Source organism: Coregonus lavaretus, assembly GCF_964263955.1.
Source record: "Coregonus lavaretus genome assembly, chromosome: 37".
Lineage (NCBI taxonomy): Eukaryota > Metazoa > Chordata > Actinopteri > Salmoniformes > Salmonidae > Coregonus > Coregonus lavaretus.
The window spans coordinates 4868596-4893771 of NC_140024.1; the positions used below are offsets into that span (position 1 = coordinate 4868596).

General features: G+C 43.7%; 1 protein-coding gene across 2 annotated transcripts in view; it reads right to left on the minus strand.

Moving 5' to 3' along the window:
- Positions 1-1759: 1759 nt before the first annotated feature.
- LOC311111284 (DNA damage-binding protein 1) overlaps positions 1760-25176 on the minus strand; it is a 36552-nt gene continuing 13135 nt past the window's right edge. The window contains exons 12-27 of one of the 2 annotated variants that reach the window (XR_014610765.1): positions 24645-24823; positions 21515-21675; positions 20508-20615; positions 19443-19650; positions 10152-10247; positions 9832-9943; positions 9182-9305; positions 8108-8272; positions 7485-7579; positions 6681-6851; positions 6125-6234; positions 5290-5459; positions 4394-4496; positions 2556-2679; positions 2171-2324; positions 1760-2075 (exon numbers count right to left, since the gene is read on the minus strand). Coding sequence is in view for 1 of the 2 variants with exons in the window: in XM_084153999.1 (XP_084010125.1) it covers positions 2241-2324; positions 2556-2679; positions 4394-4496; positions 5290-5459; positions 6125-6234; positions 6681-6851; positions 7485-7579; positions 8108-8272; positions 9182-9305; positions 9832-9943; positions 10152-10247; positions 19443-19650; positions 20508-20615; positions 21515-21675; positions 24645-24823 (2010 nt within the window). In the remaining variant the exon portion in view is untranslated. Of the gene's footprint in view, positions 2325-2555; positions 2680-4393; positions 4497-5289; positions 5460-6124; positions 6235-6680; positions 6852-7484; positions 7580-8107; positions 8273-9181; positions 9306-9831; positions 9944-10151; positions 10248-19442; positions 19651-20507; positions 20616-21514; positions 21676-24644; positions 24824-25176 lie in introns of both variants that reach the window. The other variant, XM_084153999.1, reaches the window with a different exon arrangement.

The following is a 25176-nucleotide window of genomic DNA, read 5'->3' on the forward strand; positions in this document are numbered from 1 at the left end:
CAGCCTTTCAGGTTATATCAACATAAGACTTGTTTTACTGTGGATATAGATACTTTTGTACCTGTTTCCTCCAGCATCTTCACAAGGTCCTTTGCTGTTGTTCTGGGATTGATTTGCACTTTTCGCACCAAAGAACGTTCATCTCTAGGAGACAGAACGCGTCTCCTTCCTGAGCGGTATGACGGCTGCGAGGTCCCATGGTGTTTATACTTGCGTACTATTGTTTTTACAGATGAACGTGTTACCTTCAAGCATTTGGAAATTGCTCCCAAGGATGAACCAGACTTGTGGAGGTCTACAATTTATTTTCTGAGGTCTTGGCTGATTTCTTTTGATTTTCCCATGATGTCAAGCAAAGAGGCACTGAGTTTGAAGGTAGGGCTTGAAATACATCCACAGGTACACCTCCAATTGACTCATCAAATGACGTCAATAAGCCTATCAGAAGCATCTAAAGCCATGACATCATTTTCTGGAACTTTCCAAGCTGTTTAAGTCTCCCGAGTGGCGCAGTGGTCTAAGGCACTGCATCGCAGTGCTAGCTGTGCCACTAGAGATCCTGGTTCGAATCCAGGCTCTGTCGTAGCCGGCCGCGACCGGGAGACCCATGGGGCGGCGCACAATTGGTAGGGATGGGAATGGCCGGCAGGGATGTAGCTCAGTTGGTAGAGCATGGCGTTTGCAATGCCAGTGTTGTGGGTTCGATTCCCACGGGGGGCCAGTATGAAAAATAATAATAATGTATGCACTCATTAACTGTAAGTCGCTCTGGATAAGAGCGTCTGCTAAATGACGTAAATGTAAAGGCAAAGTCAACTTAGTGTATGTAAACTTCTGACCCACTGGAATTGTGGTACAGTGAATTATAAGTGAAATAATCTGTCTGTAAACAATTGTTGGAAAGATTACTTGTGTCATGCACAAAGTTGCTGTCCTAACCGACTTGCCAAAACTATAGTTTGTTAACGTGGAATGGTTGAAAAACGAGTTTTAGTGTATGTAAACTTGCTGATTTAGGATCAGTTTTTCCTTTTAGACCACATAAAAAAAGACTACATGAACAGGGGCATCTGATCCTAGATGCAATATAAATACGGGCCCAGGGCTATTCAATTCCAGCCTTCTTCCTGGCAGTTAATTCATCATTGATTGACCAGAGTTCCCCCACCTGGTAGCCCAGGAACTCTACTGTCTGTAATAATTATAGCGAAGTACTTATCTCATAGCCCGAGCACAGCTCATTCTGGTTCCTTTGTAATCCTGAGGTCTCTGCACACCGTCACGATATGCACCTTGACTAACTACAAATACTCTCGGACTTTGCTAATAAATCTTTCACCACTTTCTTATGCCTTGTGACAAACGTGTCCTCATAGTCAAAACTGAGTTGAGAGAAGACTTCAACTATAGGAGACAATGCAAAAGTTCATATAGTACACTGTAGTGGTAATTTAGCACAAAGGACCATTACTGCACTCAGTGACATCGTTTAAGTCACGCAAAGTGATTCATTTTTACATTTGTCATTTAGCAGATGCTCTTATCCAGAGCGACTTACAGTAGTGAGTGCATACATTTTCAATAATACAATATGTCATTGTTGGTTGGCATGTGCACTTATATAAATTGCTTTTGAAATGATACTGTGGTATAGGACTTTGGACATGCTTTCAAACCGACTGAAGTTAATGCTCAGAAGGAAAGATCGGAGACCTCTGTGCACCATTCATGAAACACAAAAGACCTGAACGCAGAGGTACACAGTACTAAAGCAACCTTTATTAAAAGAAACATGGACAAACGGCAGACAAAATAGCTAAGAATGTATAGTTTTCCGCCCATTCCTTACTCCTCTTACTCATGTTCTGTCCAGACTTCAAATCATTCCTACTTTAATGGATCCCCGTCAAATCCACAAGTCATCTCTTGTCGTCCTCGCACTGCAGTGATCTAGCCGCCCCCCTCCTCCTCCATAACTTATGGCTTTCTGACCAGTCCCTTTGCTCGTCATCTTCGTTATGGTCGATAGGCCACTTTGTTTATCCAAGCACCTGTGAATTACTGATGTGGCGCGTCTGGGATCGGATTTAAAAAATGTGTCAATTCATTTGAAGTCTGGAAGACGGTCATGCAAACACCTTTTTATTTATTTATAAGTATTTACAGAGACCTAGTCACCCCTCCCCCCGGTTCCTTCCCTCCACCCCACCCCGTAATGGCCGGGGTCTGGGAGGGAGGGGCTAGTGGATCCTTGTCAGCTCCTCCACAATCTTTATGACCTCGTCCACGGTGGCCTCGCGCTTCATGCCACTGCCGTCGTCAATCTGAAACGCAGAAGGGGGTGTTACGTCAGCTCACTGTCCCAGCAGTTTGGATTGACCCGCACAGCTATGGGACACATGTAGCTGAGTGGTACCATCATCAAGTGTCACTGCATTCCAAAAAGTGTGAGCGAGCTAGTGTGTGTCTGTGTGAGAGCATGTATATGTGTGAGAGAGCGTGTACGTGTGTGTATGTCTAAGTGTTTCTGAGAGAGCGTGTATGTGTGTTCGTACCTGTAGTGTGCTGACCACCTCTTGCATCTTGGCGCGGCCCAGGTCCAGGAAGCTCTCGATGAGGTCCCCATCGATGAAGCCCGTAGCCTGCTCAGTCTTACGCTCCGTATGGAAGGACCTCCAGGTACCACAGAGTCAAGGAAGACAAATAAACACACACCTACCCACATACCCCTACAGCAAAGCCACTCTTCTTACAGGGAACTCTGTCCTTTTGAGTACCGGAACCTGCATTTTTTTTTGGGTTTGAGTACTCATAGAATGTTCACTCTAAAATATGAGTACATGTACTGAATAATTTAAATGAGCAGCGGCCTCTAAAATGAGAACTTGCACATTTTTCATACCAATTCAAGCTCTGCTTCAAACTAAGTTATTCTTAAAAACAAAGTACAGCGTAAGTGATTTTAGACCACTATAAGAGTCTGCTTTTCAAATGTGTGATTCTTAAGGCTGGCACAATTACTGTATAACCGTGAAACCAACGGTTATGGATGAAGACCGTCTTGAAAATAAAATACCCGTTATAACCATTTTGGGGGGGGGGGTACAAACAGCAAGACGGGACGGCCGGGGATTTGTGCGGTTGAGTCCGTTTCTGTGGTAACATGGACTCTTAACAACTTGATGAAACTTTGTTGCTCCTTGCTGAAACAAGCAAGGTGTTGTAGCGAACAAGTCTTTGGTTACCTAGGCAACACCCCCTCCCTGCAGCAGCACAGAAATAGTGAACAGAAGTGAATAGAACGGGCTTGGAACCTCTAACCCTTGCAATTTGACTAGTAAACTGATGGGTACACACGCAATGGCTGCCTGGTATTGTTTTATTTTATTTTTGAGCTTACAGCACCTGGTATTCCCAGGCGGTCTGCCATCCAAGTACTAACCAGGCCCAACCCCGCTTAGCTACCAAGATCAGGTGTGTTCAGGGTGTTATGGCCAAAAGCGTATTTTCTTTACCCAATTTTCTCTCTGAATTACGATCTTTGGCTCATCGCTGCAACTCCCCATTGGGCTCAGGAGAGGTGAATGTTGAGTCATGCGTCCTCCAAAACACTGCTCGCTTAAACCGGAAGTCAGCTGTACCAATGTGTCGGAGGAAACACTGTTCGACTGATGACCGAAGTCAGCTTGCATGTGCCCGGCCCTGCCACAAGGAGTCACTAGAGCGCGATGAGCCAAGGAAAGCCCCCGGGCAAATCCCCCCTTACCCCGGGCGGTTGGGCGCCTCAGCACTGCGATGCAGTGCTTTTGACCGCTGCGCCACTCAGGACTGCCTGGTATCGTGATGCAATAATTTCCATGGTAATGTAGAATCATTGACTTGAATTGGGACGCCCGTTCTATTCATTCTATTTTTATGGCAGCACATGCAGTCAGGAGCGGAGGAGCGGCTAATCGAACGGTTATTACAGTGACCGCAGTCATTTGGCTGGCCAATTACTGTTATCCAAAATTCCATGACCATCACAACCCTATTGATTCTTCCCTGTGACTCCCCCTGTAATCAAGCACTGTCCCATCTTATATGGATGACAGGCAGTCATGTCACACACACAAGGCTACATGTCAACTTCAGGCTGTCGCTTCATTCACACATGACACGGTAAAACACAGAGCCTTTTCATTCATTCATTCATTCATTTATTTATGGGCTAGGCATGTTATGACAACCATTACCATTCTGACAGCGCACGTCAAGGTAGGTGGTACCAAGCTTTGCCACCCGTGACAGTGACGCTCACCGGTTCTGAAAAGGCACTTTCAATGTGATACACAGGGGCAGGTCTTTGTCCACGTGCGCGTACGTGAACACACACACCAGAAGGAAAGGATATAAGCTGTGCTCGATCTTGCCCACGCTCTTGATGACCTTGTTGAGTCGGTTCTGCAGGTCCAGCAGCAGGCTGTACCAGCCCTCGGACAGAGAGGTCACCAGACCTAGAGACACAAAACAGATGGCTTGTCATTTATGGGAGAAAAGAAAAAGGAGAACCGAAATGGATGATGTGTGCAGATCCGTACGCTCGCTGGTGCTCGCCACTCATAAGTAGTGAAGGAGAAAATATGGAAGCTGAGAGCGAATTTGAGTGTGGGTTGTCTGACTGAGGGAAGGTGAAACACCTTTCAGGAGAATTGTGAAGGTGCCTCAGTGAAATAATAGTCATTGCAGAACTTCAGTGAACACTCCAAGCCTTCATTCCCCTTTCTTTATTACCACAGCTATGAAAGAAATGGAGAAAGTAATGTCACTTAGAAGTTACTTTCATCCCCTCTCCACTGCTTCCCACCTCTCATCCTTAAAATGGGTGCTTATGAAGTTGAGGAAAATCTGTAGAGCGGACCGCTTCACTTTAACATTACATAGGCAAAAAAAAGACACGAGGGCATTTGGGACCTTGAAACCGGCATCAGTACTGCTTCAGTAGGCACCAGAAAAACAACATTTTGAAACCCAAGTGCTGCTACAGAAACATGTCCAATAAGAACCCAGATTTCTCTCTTGCGGTCACAAAATGTTGTGCTACTGCATGCTCTACTGCATGCTCTACTGAATGACGACGACCTTGGGGTGTATTCATTACTGCAAACTAACAAACCATAGCAAAACATTTTGCAATGAAAAAACAAGCATTGCTTATTGGACAAATTCAGGTTCTCCCTGTCTCGCCCCGTTTGCTTCCATTTGGTTTCTAGTGAATACACCTCAGCGTGTGGCAGTGGGGGCCATTACCGATCATGCCGTTGACGGTGCCGAAGAGCACAGAGCCCTGCGTGGGGGTGGAGCTCTCGCCCAGGTTCTGCAGCACCAGTGACCCATGGGAGAAGACGTTGACAAACTCCCCCAGGTGGAACACGCCCACCTCCTGCAGGTGTTGTCGCTCCTCGTCTGTCGTGGCCGCACTGCCGAGGGAGAGAGAGGGGGAGAGAGCTCAACTTCTATTTTGGTCCTTTCATACTTTGGCAATGTGTACCCATTTATTTCATTCTAAAAAAGCTACATTTAACTTAATTTAATTGAGTGAATCAGAGAGAAAGAGTAAAAAATATTCAACTTTTTGTGCAAATTATTGTACTTCCATTATTTATACATTTCAGCATTGGCAATGTGTACCCATTTATTTCATACCAATAAAGTAGCATTGAATGTATTATAATTGAGCGAAAGTGGCAGAGGCAGGAAGAAAAATATATATGGGAAAAGCAATAGCAGTAGATGTAGATGACAGGTAATGAGTATGAAATAAGAAAGGTAGATTGATAAACAGAATACAAATTTGATGACTGAAAGCGAAAGAGCACAGGAGGAAGGAGGAGGGAAAGAAGACAGAGAGAAACGGTGGCATCCACAAACATGTGAGAGAAAGATAACGCTCAATGGAATTCAGTGATCATGGATGATTAACTCGACGGCTTATGGAGGACGGCGGTGAGCGTGTGAGGACATGTTAAGGTCGGCCTCCATCTCAATTAGTCTTTCTGCGATTCTACGCGTACTATTTCTTTGCTTTCTAAACCGTATTAGAGGTCTCTTCCTTCTGAGGCGAGGAGAGAGGATTCCACCTCACCTGTCTTTTTGACACACAAAGAGGTTGAAGGCATTCTCCGCCCCCAGGAAGTTGTCATCGTCCAGGATCTCCACAGCACTCATCCAGTTGGGATTGAAGTCACGGGCGATCTGAGAAGAGTGACAGTGGAAAAGAAGTCGTGTCACCAGTGGCTCAATTAAATTCCATACAATAAACTTTGTTATCAATAATTGCACCTCTTGGATGAATAAACAATGGTTCTAACTCATCACTCTAGTTCTTATTCATTGCAAGTGTTTGGTGTTAAATCCTCCTTGATATAGCCCATGAGAAATGAGTGCGACAAAATAAAAGCATTCAAATCTATATTTTGGAGAATGCTATATTCCAAGGGGAACCACCCACAATGAAAAAAGCTGCATGAGCAAAACCAAAACAAATCGCCATTTAGACCTTATAAAGCCAGTACCCAGTCTGTGTTCCAATTCTACACCCTCCTCCTTGAAGTGTGGCATTGAGCACATCCCCCATCCTCTTAGGGGAAAGGGTGGAGGATTGGGACACTGGCAGGGCCTCTCTTAGTATCATTCCTTACCTCCTCAAAGTTGCCCTCCATGGGTTTATAGGCCAGCAGCAGCACAGACCTCATCAGGTCTCCCACCAGGATGAAATCTCCTTTGGTCTTTAGGTAGAGTGCCATGATATTGTTGTAGTGGTTACACTCTGTCCTCAGCTCCTTCTCAGCGGTCCACTCGTACAGACGCACCTGGGGCGTGCGCACATTGATGATGCGTTGATATTGACATACACAATTGTCGAGGAGCAGTCTGGAAGCTGCAGTGTAGTTTCAGAGTAACAAGGACTCGAAAGCACCAAGGTTGTTTTTGTAGGAGACATGTATATCATACAATTACAAGAAATACCACTTTCAATGTTCCTTTAGATTCCAACGTTCCATTGGAAAGAATACTACTGGATACACTTAAATTAACTAAATTCTCTGTAATTCAAGTTTATCCCTAACACTCATTCCGTATAGTTGTGGGTCCCATAACTACAGTTTCACTGTGGCAGCCATTATGGCTAGTACGGTCCATTGTAGAGGAAGTACTGAATTTGACAAGGCAGCAACACCAAGAGAGAAATAAAACAAACTGTAGAATGTCTCCTTAAATCTTCTTAGTTTTTTATGCCAAGTAACATGGGGCGAATCCTACCTTTCACTTAAATCAAATATTCACTTAGTGATGCATTAATGGCAATGAGAGACAAAGTGAAAGTTGTAATTTTAGTGGACGGAAAAATGTCCCTACATGTGAGTATCTACAACTATAACCTGTAAAATAGGAGCTGTCTTTAAAAACATCTACTTTCAAACCATCAAAAGTGAAATACTCACTGTGCTGTTGATGCTGGCCAGCAGTTTGCCATTGAACTCCACCATGGAGTAGACGGCTCCCTTAACCTCCTTCTCTGCAACCGTCTGGAGCTTACCTACACAGAAGAAGAGAAATAACACAGTCTGGGTCAGGGTTGGTGTTACACTAGCCTGAAATCCAAACGGATAAGTTTTGTTTAACCATTTCTTTCACCGTGAAAGAATGTTGAAACTGAGCATAATGGTTTGGATTCCAGGATAAATAAATAAATAAATGATTAAATGCAGCATATCAGTTTGGTTTTCAGGCTAGTGTTATAGCTCTCTGATACAGTATTTACAGCATTTTTTCACTCTGAGTCATCTATCTTTTAATGACTGAGATGATTATCGATAGGAAGGTGCTATCAGGCACTATCAAGGGAGGAAGAGGCATGGAACGAGTGAGGAAAAGGTGAGAATGAGTGAGAGAAAAAGACGAGGGGAAGAAAGAGAGACTGTAGAAGAAAGTGTAAGAGAGTGAGTAAAAAAATAGGTGGATTGCAAGAGGGGGGGAAAGAGAACGACAGGAGAAGAAAGATGGGAAAGAGTGAGTGAGAACAATGAGAATGGAAGATAGATGGAGAGAAAAAGTTAATCCTAACCGTCAGTGTAGTGGAAGACGATGATGCGGCCTTGCTTGGGCTCCGCCTCCTCTGGGTAGACCATCGCTGTGCCGACGATAAAGTAGACTGAGGGGTCCCTGCCCAGGCGGCAGGATACCATGCTGAGGGCGTACTCACTCTGGAGGAACTGGTGGGCGTGGAGCACTGGGAGGATGAACACACACGTAAAAATCCCACTATTGAGGACAAATCACCACAAAAGGTGAGAATTTTGTGTACTCCTCAAGAGTACAATCACCAGCTCACCAATCACCAGTACAATCACCAGTAACAGATCAAATTAATTCACTTCAAATTTACAAATGTTCTCTTTAAAAATATTTGGCATGGGTCCTCAAATCCTCAAAAAATTATACAGCTCCACCATCGAGAGCATCCTGACTGGTTGCATCACCGCCTGGTATGGCAACTGCCTGGCCTCTGACCGCAAGGCACTACAGAGGGTAGTGCGTACGGCCCAGTACATCACTGGGGCCAAGCTTCCTGCCATCCAGGACCTCTATACCAGGCAGTGTCGGAGGAAGGCCCTCAAAATTGTCAGACTCCAGCCACCCTAGTCATAGACTGTTCTCTCTGCTACTGCACGGCAAGCGGTACCGGAGTGCCAAGTCTAGGTTCAAAAGACTTCTCAACAGCTTCTACCCCCAAGCCATAAGACTCCTGAACAGCTAATCATGGCTACCCGGACTATTTGCCCAGCCCCCCCACCCCATCTTTTTACGCTGCTGCTACTCTGTTAATTATTTATGCATAGTCACTTTAACTCTACCCACATGTACATATTACCTCAACTAGCCACATTGACTCTGCACCGGGAACCCCCCTGTGTATATATAGCCTCCCTACTGTTATTTTATTTGACTTCTGCTCTTTTTTTCTCAACACTTTTTTGTTGTTTTATTTTACTTTTTTATTAAAAAATAAATGTATTGTTGGTTAAGGGCTGTAAGTAAGCATTTCACTGTAATGTCTGCACCTGTTGTATTCGGCGCATGTGGCCAATAAAATTTGATTTGATTTAATCAAGACGGTTTTTAGGGGGAACTAACTTACCTTCGAAGGTGTGTTGGTCGACCACCAGGAGGCTGTGCACCTCCACCTCCTCCCCGAAGGAGGTCTCGTGTGGGGAGGTGCTGCTGGGGAACAGCTTACTGGAGCTCACACTGCTAGACAGAGCCTGGGGAGAGGTAGGAAGAGAGGAGAAAGTGGGAAAATATAAAACCCCAGACTACTTTCCCACAAGGCTAGGGAAAAAAGGGATACTTCCTCACCTACAAGTCTTGTAAATAATATTTTTTTCTCCTTTCTTATTTTTAATCATTATGTGCAATTCATCTAAACTAAGTAATCTGGACAGCTTGTCAGCCAAGCAATGTGCATCACTAGCATTCAAGGCATTTTGCCCAAAAACACATAATTGCACTAACACTGCTAAATAGAATACAGTAACTCTCTGAATGCTGATGCTTTAGTTCATATAGAGCAAAGTTCACAGATATTTCCAGACTGTTATTCTACAAAACACGCAGTTGCACTTAAGTCACGATGCATCATGAAAAACGTTGAATGCGGGAAACAAGGCTCAGGGCCCATATTCGAAAGGCCTTGATCAGCACTCCTACACTGAGAAGATGTATGAATACAGGCCCAGAATAGGAGATCTTGGCAGTGGTACATTGAAACACCAGATGGTGTGCAGCTACCTGAGTGCTAGCACTGGGGCGCACTGCTGCCGTGGTCCCGCTGGCATCTTGCATCTCCACGCGGCTAGACAGCACCCCGAAACACTGAGACACCTCCTGGTAACAGATCCTCCTGAGAGAGGGAGGGGGAGAGAGCAGGGAGAATAAAGTGGAGAGATAGAAAGGGGGAGCGAGTAAGTGAGAGAGGGAGCGAGATCAAGAGAAAAAGTGTCCCAAAAGAAAGACAAATGTTTTGCTCTTGATTTAACTGAAGGTAAATCCATTGCAAAGATATACTTCTACTTGGTGTAACTATTTCTACTGGTGTTGCTTCCTCTTACCTGGGAGACTCGTAGAGGGGAACCGTGCGAATGTGGAGCTTTTGGATCTCGTCGATGGTGCCGATGGTGAGAGTGCTGTTGTTGGCCAGAGCCAGACTGCCAAAGACACACACAGGTTACAACCACACACCAACAACAACAGATAAGTTACATATTACTTCTAGCTTTGTAATCATTCCGATTATTTTCTTAGATTCCTTGAATGAGAAAAATAAAACACAACGGTCTCAGTCTCCTCGCCACCATTTGCGCTGCTCTAAAAACACAGGAAGGAAGCCACTTTAGACTATTGAGACGCACGTGCCTATGGCTGTGGCGGTTATTAAGTTTTGCCAGCCAGTGATTGTCAGGCAAATAACTGCCGGTCTCATGGTAATTGACCGTTAATTAACATAAACACATTAAGCATCTCCTGGCTTCCACGCATAGCCTACAAGCCACTGATGCAGACCTTTGGAGCGTCTACATTTTAAAAAGTCTAATAAATCCATGTAATATAGCCTACACCATCACAACAAATCCATTATTTATGGAGGTCTAAAGAAACATGATATGAAGAAAATGTAGTCTACTTAAGAACAACATAATAGCATACTCTGAGTTGTCCTTATGTTAGGCCCTGATCTGGCTATGCCATATGGCTGTGGGCTACACTAGTTCATTTAGCAGACATTTATCTTACCATTTCTACCGATCTGCGTGCCAGTTATGGTTTTCATATGCACATTTTCATAAAAACGTCTTCATATCTCAAAATCATTGTCATGTGGTTAATCAAAATTCTATCCAAATTAAAAAGATATAAACCTAAAAAGTAACTTCTATTGCCAACTACATAAAAATAGCCTACATAAAGCCAACCAATACAAACATTGCAGCCTGCAGGTAGAAAATATTCTGGTAAAAATAAATATCCTATAAATCCCATTGGCTACACATGGCCTGTCTGCAACAAACTTAAAACATTGTATCAACTATTAACTGGGTCCAGCCCGAAGCTTGTGCTAGCCAACTTGCAACATTATATAAAATATTCTGGGCCCTCAAGAGTTACCCACGCCAGTGAGCTCGGGACAGACACAGCTTTAGGCTATTTGCGCAAGGGATAAGAAGTAGTGCTTGACTTGGGCAGGAGTACAAGCACCTCAAATTCTCTACTGCTTGAGCTCCTGTTCCTCTTTTAGAATATTAGCTCAAAGGTATTGTGGAGCTCCTGCACCTAAATATAAAACAGTACCAGCACCCAAAATGAGTACTGGATCCTTTTTCAGTCCAAGTCTAGCACTGATAAGAAGTTATCAGGTAGGCCTATTTTATGATATTTCCACTGGATCAGAGCATGACATTTTACCCTTTCACACTGAGTGGTTATTGAAAGGGAGAGAGCTGGAAAGATTTTACAAATACAGTGGGGGTATTTGTAAAAAGTATTTAGTCAGCCACCAATTGTGCAAGTTCTCCCACTTAAAAAGATGAGAGAGGCCTGTATTTGCATCATAGGTACACGTCAACTATGACAGACAAAATGAGAAAGAAAAATCCAGAAAATCACATTGTAGGATTTTTTATGAATTTATTTGCAAATCATGGTGGAAAATAAGTATTTGGTCAATAACAAAAGTTTCTCAATACTTTGTTATATACCCTTTGTTGGCAATGACACAGGTCAAACGTTTTCTGTAAGTCTTCACAAGGTTTTCACACACTGTTGCTGGTATTTTGACCCATTCCTCCATGCAGATCTCCTCTAGAGCAGTGATGTTTTGGGGCTGTCGCTGGGCAACACGGACTTTCAACACCCTCCAAAGATTTTCTATGGGGTTGAGATCTGGAGACTGGCTAGGCCACTCCAGGACCTTGAAATGCTTCTTACGAAGCCACTCCTTCGATGCCCGGGCGGTGTGTTTGGGATCATTGTCATGCTGAAAGACCCAGCCACGTTTCATCTTCAATGCCCTTGCTGATGGAAGGAGGTTTTCACTCAAAATCTCACGATACATGGCCCCATTCATTCTTTCCTTTACACGGATCAGTCGTCCTGGTCCCTTTGCAGAAAAACAGCCCCAAAGCATGATGTTTCCACCCCCATGCTTCACAGTAGGTATGGTGTTCTTTGGATGCAACTCAGCATTCTTTGTCCTCCAAACACGACGAGTTGAGTTTTTACCAAAAAGTTCTATTTTGGTTTCATCTGACCATATGACATTCTCCCAATCCTCTTCTGGATCATCCAAATGCACTCTAGCAAACTTCAGACGGGCCTGGACATGTACTGGCTTAAGGAGGGGGACACGTCTAGCACTGCAGGATTTGAGTCCCTGGCGGCGTAGTGTGTTACTGATGGTAGGCTTTGTTACTTTGGTCCCAGCTCTCTGCAGGTCATTCACTAGGTCCCCCCGTGTGGTTCTGGGATTTTTGCTCACCGTTCTTGTGATCATTTTGACCCCACAGGGTGAGATCTTGCGTGGAGCCCCAGATCAAGGGAGATTATCAGTGGTCTTGTATGTCTTCCATTTCCTAATAATTGCTCCCACAGTTGATTTCTTCAAACCAAGCTGCTTACCTATTGCAGATTCAGTCTTCCCAGCCTGGTGCAGGTCTACAATTTTGTTTCTGGTGTCCTTTGACAGCTCTTTGGTCTTGGCCATAGTGGAGTTTGGAGTGTGACTGTTTGAGGTTGTGGACAGGTGTATTTTATACTGATAACAAGTTCAAACAGGTGCCATTAATACAGGTAACGAGTGGAGGACCGAGGAGCCTCTTAAAGAAGAAGTTACAGGACTGTGAGAGCCAGAAATCTTGCTTGTTTGTAGGTGACCAAATACTTATTTTCCACCATAATTTGCAAATAAATTCATAAAAAATCCTACAATGTGATTTTCTGGAAAAAAAATTCTCAATTTGTCTGTCATAGTTGACGTGTACCTATGATGAAAATTACAGAACTCTCTCATCTTTTTAAGTGGGAGAACTTGCACAATTGGTGGCTGACTAAATACTTTTTTTCCCCACTGTACATTGAGGAACTATTGGAATTCTCAATGGATGTAAAAAAATACTTTGCTTGCTGTTTCAGGTGAAGAAAACATTACTTTGAAAAGCTCCACAGGGCATTAGTGGTGGTGCGTTAAGCCAATCAGAAATACTATCAGATCCCCAAATGGACACATTTATATGCCTACATTTGCATACAGGCCAGGCAGCCTATAGGCCTACCTCTATGCCTGCGCGTCCTTACTCAACATTGACAGGAGCGCTCCAAACAAAAGACAATGACTAAATTGACTAAAATCGTAACTGGAATGAAATAAATCTAAACTGGTTTCTCACAAGTGTAGCGTAGGTTGTGCACTCAGCTAACAATGTGTCCACTCCGACAATGATAAAGGGAAGACTGAAATAATAATATTTAATGCATTAAAATAAAATTACTGTAACCAATGTAACAACATAGTAGATTTGAAATTATAGGAATTAACGGTAGATTTACTACTGGTGATACAGTGCATTCGGAAATTATTCAAACCCTTTGACTTTTTCCACATTCTGTTACGTTATAGCCTTATTCTAAAATGGACTAAATAGTCCCCCCCCCATCAATCTACACACAATACATAAGTATTCAGACCCTTTACTCAGTACTTTGTTGAAGCACCTTTGGCAGTGATTACAGCCTCTAGTTTCTTGGGTATGACTCTACAAGCTTGGCACACCTGTAATTAGGGAGTTTCTCCCATTCCTCTCAGCAGATCCTCTCAAGCTCTGCACAGCTATTTTCAGGTCTCTCCAGAAATGTTCAAAATCGGGTTCAAGTCTGGGCTCTGGTTGGGCCACTCAAGGACATTCAAAGACTTGTCCCGAAGCCATTCCTGCGTTGTCTTGGCTGTGTGCTTAGGGTCATTGTCCTGTTGGAAGGTGAACCTTCGCCCCAGTCTGAGGTCCTGAGCGCTCTGGAGCGGGTTTTCATCAAAGATCTCTCTGTACTTTGCTCTGTTCATCTTTCCCTCGATCCTGACTAGTCTCCCAGTCCCTGCCGCTGAAAAACATCCCCACAGCATGTTGCTGCCACCACCATGCTTCACCGTAGGGATGGTGCCAGGTTTCCTCCTGACGTGACGCTTGGCATTCAGGCCACAGAGTTCAATCTTGGTTTCATCAGACCAAATAATCTTGTTTCTCATGGTCAGAGTCCTTTAGGTGCCTTTTGGCAAACTCATGTGCCTTTTACTGAGGAGTGGCTTCCGTCTGGCCACTCTACCATAAAGGCCTGATTGGTGGAGTGCTGCAGAGATTGTTGTCCATCTGGAAGGTTCTCCCATCTCCACAGAGGAACTCTTGAACTCTGTCAGATTGACCATCGGGTTCTTCGTCACCTCCCTGACCAAGGCCCTTCTTCCCCGATTGCTCAGTCTGGCCAGGCTGCCAGCTCTAGGAAGAGACTTGGTGATTCCAAACGTCTTCCATTTAAGAATGATGGAGGCCACTGTGTTCTTGGGGAACTTCAATGCTGCAGACATTTTTTGGTACCCTTCCCCAAATCTTTGCCTCGACACAATCCTGTCTCGGAGCTCTACGGACAATTCCTTCGACCTCATGGCTTGGTTTTTGCTCTGACATGCACTGTCAACTGTGGGACCTTATATAGACAGGTGTGTGCCTTTACAAATCATGTCCAATAAATTGAATTTACCACAAGTGGACCCCAATCAAGTTGTAGAAACATCAAGGATGATCAATGGAAAGAGGATGCACCTGAGCTCAATTTCGAGTCTCATAGCAAAGGGTCTGAATCCTTATGTAAATAAGGTATCTGTTTTTTATTTTGAATACATTTGCAAAAATTTCTAAAAACCAGTTTTCGCTTTGTCATTATGGGATAGTGTGTATAGATTGAGGGAAAAAATTATTTAATCCATTTTAGAATAAGGCTGTATCGTAACAAAATGTGGAAAAAGGGAAGGGGTCTAAATACTTTCTGAATATACAACTAATCTTCTCCTTTCCCCCTTCTGATAACCAGGTGGCGAATCGCATCTCTGCATGTCTGGCAGACATATCAGTATGGATGACGGATCACCACCTCAAGCTGAACCCTGGCAAGACGGAGCTGCTCTTCCTCCCGGGGAAGGACTGCCCGTTCCATGATCTCGCCATCACGGTTGACAACTCCGTTGTGTCCTCCTCCCAGAGTGCGAAGAGCCTTGGCGTGACCCTGGACAACACCCTGTCGTTCTCCGCTAACATCAAGGCGGTGACCCGATCCTGCAGGTTCATGCTCTACAACATTCGGAGAGTACGACCCTGCCTTACACAGGAAGCGGCACAGGTCCTAATCCAGGCACTTGTCATCTCCTGTCTGGATTACTGCAACTCGCTGTTGGCTGGCCTCCCTGCCTGTGCCATTAAACCCCTACAACTCATCCAGAATGCCGCAGCCCGTCTGGTGTTCAACCTTCCCAAGTTCTCTCACGTCACCCCCCTCCTCCGCACACTCCACTGGCTTCCAGTTGAAGCTCGCATCCATTACAAGACCATGATGCTTGCCTATGGAGCAGTGAGGGGAACGGCACCTCCGTACCTTCGGGCTCTGATCAGTCCCTACACCCAAACGAGGGCATTGCGTTCATCCACCTCTGGCCTGCTGGCTCCCCTTCCTCTGCGGAAGCATAGTTCCCGCTCAGCCCAGTCAAAACTGTTCGCTGCTCTGGCACCCCAATGGTGGAACAAGCTCCCTCACGACGCCAGGACAGCGGAGTCACTCACCACCTTCCGGAGACATTTGAAACCCCACCTCTTTAAGGAATACCTGGGATAGGATAAAGTAATCCTTCTACCCCCCCCACCCCCCCCAAAAAAAAGAAGAAAAAAAAAGAAAAAGTGTAAAGTGGTTTTCCCACTGGCTATAGGGTGAATGCACCAATTTGTAAGTCGCTCTGGATAAGAGCGTCTGCTAAATGACGTAAATGTGCCCTTGAGCAAGGCACTTAACCCTAATTGCTCCTGTAAGTCGCTCTGGATAAGAGCGTCTGCTAAATGACTAAAATGTAAATGTAAATGAATGCTCTGTATATGTAATGGGGAATTGACCTACACTAACAATCAATGTGTTTGTATGTATGTATGTATGTATGTATGTATGTATGTATGTATGTATGTATGTATGTATGTATGTATGTATGTGTGTATGTATGTATGTGTGTATATATATATATATATATATATACAAAAAAAAAACATATGGGGGATTGGAAGTGATGCAGACAATTACATTGATGGAAGTTACAATCTATCTGCAGTATTAAAGCTGATCTACCCCCTAAAAAAACAACAACAATCAAAGCAAACAATTCACACAATGAAGATATGAAACAATGAATGTGCACACATTGCTGGTTAAGAGCACACTCTGCAGAGAGAAGTGCATTGTGCATCTGGGCCATGGTCAATTCGACGTCTGCATTGGCCATGCAGCATTTACGGTGATATGGCCTCAGCAGAAGTCATGGCATTCATACTACTTATGCTTCACAGAGTAGTGCAGAGCTTTTGTCAAGGAAGTGAGTTTGTGTTTATACAGGATGTACTGCCCCCACCTACCATCAACCAATCATGTCAATGCGGAGCTATACAGAGCCTTCCGCATAGTTAAAAAATGTGGGAAGCGCAAGGCGATGTGGTACGGAGCTTGATTTGGCCACTGCATGCCTCCGGAGGCTCTGCATTTGCGTCACACCCTCCATATGGAGCCTCTGACAACATTTTCAGATCAAGCATAAATTGGCTTTTAGTCTAGGCCTTTAGTCTTAGTTCACTGAGACGGGTGCACATTTATTTATATATACAGTTGAAGTCGGAAGTTTATATACACTTAGGTTGGAGTCATTAAAACTCGTTTTTCAACCACTCCACACATTTCTTGTTAACAAACTGTAGTTTTGGCAAGTCAGTTAGGACATCTACTTTGTGCATGACAAGTAATTTCTCCAACAATTGTTTACAGACAGATTATTTCACTTATAATTCACTGTATCACAATTCCAGTGGGTCAGAAGTTTACATACACTAAATTGACTGTGCCTTTAAACAGCTTGGAAAATTCCAGAAAATGATGTCATGGCTTTAGAAGCCTCTGATAGGCTAATTGACATCATTTGAGTCAATTGGAGGTGTACCTGTGGATGTATTTCAAGGCCTACCTTCAAACTCAGTGCCTCTTCGCTTGACATCATGTGAAAATCAAAATAAATCAGCAAAGGCCTCAGAAAAAAAATGGTAGACCTCCACAAGCCTGAAGGTGCCACGTTCATCTGTACAAACAATAGTACGCAAGTATAAACACCATGGGACCACACAGCCGTCATACCGCTCAGGAAGGAGACGCGTTCTGTCTAGAGATGAACGTACTTTGGTGCGAAAAGTGCAAATCAATCCCAGAGGAACAGCAAAGGACCTTGTGAAGATGCTGGAGGAAACAGGTACAAAAGTATATATATCCAGAGTAAAACAAGTCCTATATCGACATAACCTGAAAAGCCGCTCAGCAAGATAGATGCCACTGCTCCAAAACCGCCATAAAAAAGCCAGACTACGGCTTGCAACTGCACATGGGGACAAAGATCGTACTTTTTGGAGAAATGTCCTCTGGTCTGATGAAACAAAAATAGAACCGTTTGGCCATAATGACCATCGTTATGTTTGGAGGAAAAAGGGGAAGGCTTGCAAGCCGAAGAACACCATCCCAACCATGAAGCATGGGGGTGGCAGCATCTTGCTGTGGGGGTGTTTTGCTGCAGGAGGGAATGGTGAAATTCACAAAATAGATGACATCATGAGGAAGGAAAATTATGTGGATATCTTGAAGCAACATCTCAAGACATCAGTCAGGAAGTTAAAGCTTGGTCGCAAATGGGTCTTCCAAATGGACAATGACCCCAAGCATACTTCCAAAGTTGTGGCAAAATGGCTTAAGGACAACAAAGTCAAGGTATTGGAATGGCCATCACAAAGCCCTGACCTCAATCCTATTGAAAATGGGCGATCTTCTGTATAACGCCCCTAACCTTGTCACAACACAACTGATTGGCTCAAACACATTAAGGAAATAAATTCCACAAATTAACTTTTAACAAGGCACACCTGTTAATTGAAATGCATTCCAGGTGACTACCTCATGAAGCTGGTTGAGAGAATGCCAAGAGTATGCAAAGCTGAAATCAAGGCAAAGGGTGGCTATTTGAAGAATCTCATATATAAAATATTTTGATTTGTTTAACACTTATATATATAATAGGTTACTGCTCTACTGCTCAACTAAAACAATCTCGGTCAACCAACAGCCTAACGACCAAACAAATGACCAGTCGACTAATTGGTGTCAGCCCTAGAGCGAGAAATTAATATTCCAAACAGTCTGGGACAGTTGTGGGATGCGATAGATCCCACATTAATACAACCACTAGCATCAAAAAACCTGTTTTAAGCAATGAGCCTGATGCAACAGATAAGAACATTTAGCTTAAAATGTTGATTAACTATTAGGCTATTTCTTCACAATATAAGCGCAGCAATGCGCACCCGGAAGTAGGCTAGAAGCGCGAATGTTCCATTGGCAGGACAACACCATTCTCAAAAGTGACCGCACATGCGATTATGCATGTAATGCTTTTATTAATAAAGATTCATTTTTATGGTGAAAATTATCTTCCCCAAACTTGAAACTCACGCGCTGCGTATGTATGCCAGTTTGGCTCTACACCCGCTGTAAAGTGGTTTAATGTGCTTCATTTTAAGGTGTTATTTGGTCACTTTAGTTGTGATACAAACCTTATTAAAACATATAGGACTATGCACTAGGCTACATGAGGTGTGTAGCCTCATGTAAAGAGAAGCAATATGCTTAAGTTGAGAAATAAATATAGTAGGCCTAGCCTATAGAAAGCTGATGGGATCCTCCTCTTTTTAATAGAGGCCATCACTCTGTTTTCTCACGCAAATGCATAGCCTATAGAAATGTTGCGCAACATGAGCTCATGGGCTCTCATGAAGTGTTTGATTAGATTTTCGATTAGATTTCCATTGATGTCAGAGTGATTAGAGGGACAATAGAGTGCTGAGTACCAGGCAGTTAGTGAGTTTGGTAGGCTACTAATGACCATCAGCAACATCAAAGTTTGGAGAAGCCTAATTACCGTGACTAAACGGTCATGTGGAATTTGACTGCCACCATGACTCGTGACCACCGGTGTGGCGGTAATATGGTCACCGTAACAGCCCTATGCGTGACTGACTAACCTGTCGGGGTAGCCCTCGGAGTTGAGCGGGCACATGTAGTTGACCTCCTTGAGGTTGACATTGGAGAAGACCAGCTTGTGGTTGGAGGAGTAGATGACGGTGGGCCGGTCGGAGCAGGCAAACACGTTGGAGGTGGACAGGGAGCGGAAGGTCCTCAGCACTGTGGGCTGGGTGCCCAGGGTCACCTTCTTACGCTCGCTCAGCACGCCTGGTGGCAACACAACAGGGTCAATGGCAACGATTTAACAATAAGTTTGCCAACCTGCCAGGGTTAAGTGCACTTTCAATTCAGTCTATTCAGGAGATAAGTTGCAATTCCAATTCATCTTCAATATACACTGAGTGTCAATAACCTTAGGAACACCTGCTCTTTCCATGACATACACTGACCAGGTGAATCCAGGTGAAAGCTATGATCCCTTATTGTTGTCACCTATTAAATCCACTTCAATCAGCGTAGATGAAGGGGAGGAAATAGGTTAAAGAAGGATTTTTAAGTCTTGAGACATGGATTGTGTATGTGTGCCTTTCAGAGGGTGAATGGGAGAGAAAATATTTAAGTGCCTTTGAACAGGGTATGGTAGTAGGTGCCAGGCGCACCGGTTTGAGTGTGTGAAGAACTGCAACACTGCTGGGTTTTTCACTCTCAATTTAACACAACTGTGGAAAGCATTGGCATCAACATGGGCCAGCATCCCTGTGGAACGCTTTCGACACCTTGTAAAGTGTCCATGCCCTGACGAATTGAGGCTGTTTTGAGGGCAAAAGGGGGTGCAACTCAATATTAGGAAGGTGTTCCTAATGTTTTGTACACTCAGTGAATTTCCAATGAAGAGACATTTTCTTTACATTTTCCAATACATTTTCAGAATTCTGAAACAGAATCGAACTGCAGCTTTTTAGAAACAATGAACAGGCCTATTAACAGCTTCCTATTTGACATTTCTTAACCTAATTTGTTCTATCAATGAATTACATGATGGTGCAGTTAACTGTCTGGAATGTTTATTCAAATGTGACTCAATCAAAAGGCAACAACACAATGTATTGCTCCAGCAGCCTGACCTGTCGTCAGGTCCAGGCCGAAGTAGAAAAGTGCTCCGTCTCCCAGGGCACACAGCAGGTAGAAGCTGCCCTCGAACGTCGTCATCAGGATGGAGCGAGGGATAATTTCTGTACGCACACAAACAGACACACACAGATATACACAAACGTGTCAAAAGCTTTGGAATAGCAGCAGAATTCCACTGTCAATTCAAAACAACTATTATTCATCCCCCGAGGGGCAAATATGAAGGCATTAACAGCTAGGTGAAACATAACATCCTCCACATGGTTGTGCAACATTGCAAATGGATCTAGGACGTGTGGAACCAATAGAGTGCTTCTGTCCCTTAGGATTCCCTCCCCTTCATGGACAAATCACACAGGCTTTGAATAGATGGGTTTATAAACGCATCCAAAAAGAACAACAGGAGCAGGACAAAGAGAATGTCCAATACAGAGGAAAAAGGGAATGTGTGCCACCCACTGTTGTGCTGCTCCCAATCATGATATTTTAATAAAATGTTGATATTACAGAAGCTTTATTAAAAGATCACGTTTCGGAGCAACAAAACAGTGGGCGGACATTAGGGATGGGCATTGGAAAGAATGTCTGTGTTCGAGTACTCTCAAAAATAATTTTGCGTACTCGAGTACTAGCATGTTAGCGTGAAATGGGGCTGCGATAACGGTTGCTCCAATTACTGGTTGTTCTGATACACAACTGAAAACTAAACTAATATTTTCACTGACAGACTCCAAACAATAAACATATCTTAGCGTTAGAAATGTTGTCAGCGCTTATAAATTTAGCCTGCTAAATAGTTGCATTTATAAAAATGTTGAACTTGTATTCGATTAATAGTCACCAAATACAAAACCTTGAACCGAGTATTCGAGTACAGTGGACATTAGCTTTTTCTCGACATACCTGGCTACACAAAGGTTAAAATCAGTTGCTCTATCTATCCATCCATCCCTCACTACCCTTTAGTACACCTCTGTTGAAGCTCCATCCCCCCTCTCACCTCCTCCGAGCATCTCCTTGTGCAGGGCGGTGAAGCAGGGCAGCTTGAGGACCCGTGCCGAGATGTCCGTCCACAGGCCCACGGCGCAGAGGGGCGACTCTCCGCCCTCCCCCAGGGGCGTGATGTCTAGGCAGGCCACCTCGTGCTCCATCTCCACCGTGCTGAAGGGGGACAGACAGAAGGGCATGGGATTGCTATGTTTTTTTTTCATTCAAATTTTTTTTTTTATACCTAATATTTATTTTTATTTTTTACTCCAAATACAAACTTTTACAAACAACGACTACATCTCACCTGCCCAGACCCGCATGCTCACACCCCCATCCCTAGTGTCTGCATTACTGTTCGCCTTCAATTGCAACAATTTGTTTTTCTCGGTCGCCCATGGTATTTCAATAATAAATAATTTGATTTTTCCATTGTGTTAATGATGGTGGATTGATTGATTTCCACGTTCTTAGTATACGTTTTTTCAAGATGAGTGATGAAGAGAATCGTCCAACCCATTTTGTATCTCACTACACCCCCATATGGGATTGGATTTACATTGTGTAGCCCAGATTTACTTAATTGGATATTTGTTTTGCCCCAGTGTGTGTGGGTAACAGCCCACTCTCAAAAAGGCACGGCTTTTGCTACAGCTCAGCATCAACAGCCACTAAAACAGTGTCTGCTGGACCAGACCACATTGGTAGAGCCTTCCCTGGCCAGCAGTGTAAGACCAGCTCAGGCATGGTGATGATCTATTGAGCTGACTACAACTGGGTTCAAAGTGGTGTGTGTATGTATAACAGTGCATTCTGAAAATATTCAGACCCCTTCCTTTCTTCCACATTTTCTTACGTTGCAGCCTTATTCTAAAATGGATTAAATTACTTTTTTCCCCTCATCAATCTACACACAATACCCCATAATGACAAAGCAAAAACAGAAACACCTTTTTTACATAAGTATTCAGACCCTTTGCTATGAGACTCGAAATTGAGCTCAGGTGCATCCTGTTTCCATTGACCATCCTTGAGATGTTTCTACAACTTGATTGGAGTCCACCTGTGGTAAATTCAATTGATTGGACATGATTTGGAAAGGCACACACCTGTCTATATAAGGTCCCACAGTTGACAGTGCATGTCAGCGCAAAAACCAAGTGGAAGGAATTGTCCGTAGAGCTCTGAGACAGAATTGTGTCGAGGCACAGATCTGGGGAAGGGTACCAAAACATTTCTGCAGCATTGAAAGTCCCAAAGAACACAGTGGCCTCCATTATTTTTAAATGGAAAAGGTTTGGAACCACCAAGACTCTTCCTAGAGCTGGCCGCCTGGCCAAACTGAACAATTGGGGGAGAAGGGCCTTGGTCAGAGAGGTGACCAAGAACCCGATGGTCACTCTGACAGAGCTCCAGAATTCCTCTGTGGAGATGGGAGAACCTTCCAGAAGGACAAACAATTTTGTAGCACTCCACCAATCAGGCAGTTATGGTAGAGTGGCCAGACGGAATCCACTCCTCAGTGAAAGGCACATGACAGCCTGCTTGGAGTTTGCCAAAATGCACTGAAAGGACTCTGACCATGAGAAACAAGATTCTCTGGTCTGATGAAACCAAGATTGAACTATTTGGCCTGAATGCCAAGCGTCACGTCTGGAGGAAACCGGGCACCATCCCTACGGTGAAGCATGGCGGCAGCATCATGCTGTGGGGAAGTTTTTCAGCAGCAGGGACTGGGAGACTAGTCACCATCGAGGTAGAGATGAACGGAGCAAAGTACAGAGACACGCTTGATGAAAACCTGCTCCACAGCGCTCAGGACCTCAGACTGGGGCTAAGGTTCACCTTCCAACAGGACAGTGACCCTAAGCACACAGCCAAGACAACACAGGAGTGGCTTTGGGACAAGTCTCTGAATGTCCTTGAGTGGCCCAGCCAGAGCCTGGACTTGAACCCGATGGAACATCTCTGGAGAGACCTGAAAATAGCTGTGCAGCAATGCTCCACATCCAACCTGACAGAGATTGAGAGGATCTGCAGAGAAGAATGGGAGAAACTCCCCAAATAGACGTGTGCAAAGATTGTAGCGTCATACCCAAGAAGACTTAAGGCTGTAATCGCTGCCAAAGGTGCTTCAACAAAATGCTGAGTAAAGGGTCTGAATACTTATGTAAATGTCCTATTTCAGTTTATTTTATACATCAATAATAATAATAATCATAATATAATGCCATTTAGCAGACGCTTTTATCCAAAGCGACTTACAGTCATGTGTGCATAGATTTTTACGTATGGGTGGATCCCGGGGATCGAACCCACTACCCTGGCGTTACAAGCGCCATGCTCTACCAATTGAGCTACAGAGGACCATATTAGCAAACATTTCTAAAAACCTGTTTTTGCTTTGTCATTATGGGGTATTGTGTGTAGATTGAGGACATTTTTTAAAATCCATTTTAGAATAAGGCTGTAACATAACAAAATGTGGAAAAGTCCAAGGGTCTGAATACTTTCCATATGTACTGTATGTACATATACAGTGCCTTCACAAAGTATTCACACCCCTTGACTTAAATCTACTTGAAAATCTATGGCAAGACTTAAATTATTGTCTAGCAATGATCAATAACAACCAATTTGACAGAGCTTAAAGAATTAAAAAAGAAAAGAAAAAAAGGCTAATGTTGCACAATCCAGGTGTGGAAAGTTCTTAAGAGACTTACCCAAAACTCACAGCTGTAATCGCTGCCAAAGGTGATTCTACAAACTATTGACTCAGGGGTGTGAATTACTTGTACTTACTTATATTTCATTTCAATACATTTGCAAAAAAATTATACAAAAATGTTTTCACTGTCATTATGGGGTATTCTGTGTAGATCAATTTACACACAATACCCATCAATTTAATCCATTTTGAATTCAGGCTGTAACACAACAAAATGTGGAATAAGTCAAGGGGTATGAATACTTTCTGAAGGCACTGTGTTAGTCATCTCTTCTGATTCAACTTTAATTCACGCTTAAAGCTACAACTCAGTTGGCCTGGGGCTCACCAAGTCTCAGGTGCTGTTTAACACTATAATTAAAGTTGAATTGGATTTGAGTTGTGTGTGTACCTGATGTATTTAAGTTGTGTCTACCTGATCTGTTTGAGTTCCCCAGAGAGGATCTGGAGATAGTAGAGGGCGCGGCCCACGGCCAGCACCACCTGGGAGGAGTTACATGCGGCCACGCTGATGTTCCGGCCCTGTGGCTCCTTCCATTCAGACACCAGGGCCTTGCTGTCCTGCATCACCAGACGCACTCCGCCCGATGTGATCTGAATCACACACACACACACAGTACAAATGCATACAAATACATTGTCACCTTTGCAAGATTCACTATTTGAAAACGTTTGTCCTTCACACCTGTATTTGTTTGATGTACAACTGCACATTAAAAAATATATATCTTTGAGATTGAGATTTTTCAAAGTAAAAAGTGGTCTGGAATAAATTATTCAAAATTCAAATGAATTTGGTTGGAGGCAAGTGACTCTTGTTTATGTGTAATTTATCTCACCTGTGGTAAGTTTCAGGTGCCTACCGGGTAAAAATAGCCATTCAGTTTTGCAGAGAAAACAGAATATTCTGCTCCATTGAAAAAGTGCAAGGGTGCCAATATATTTGG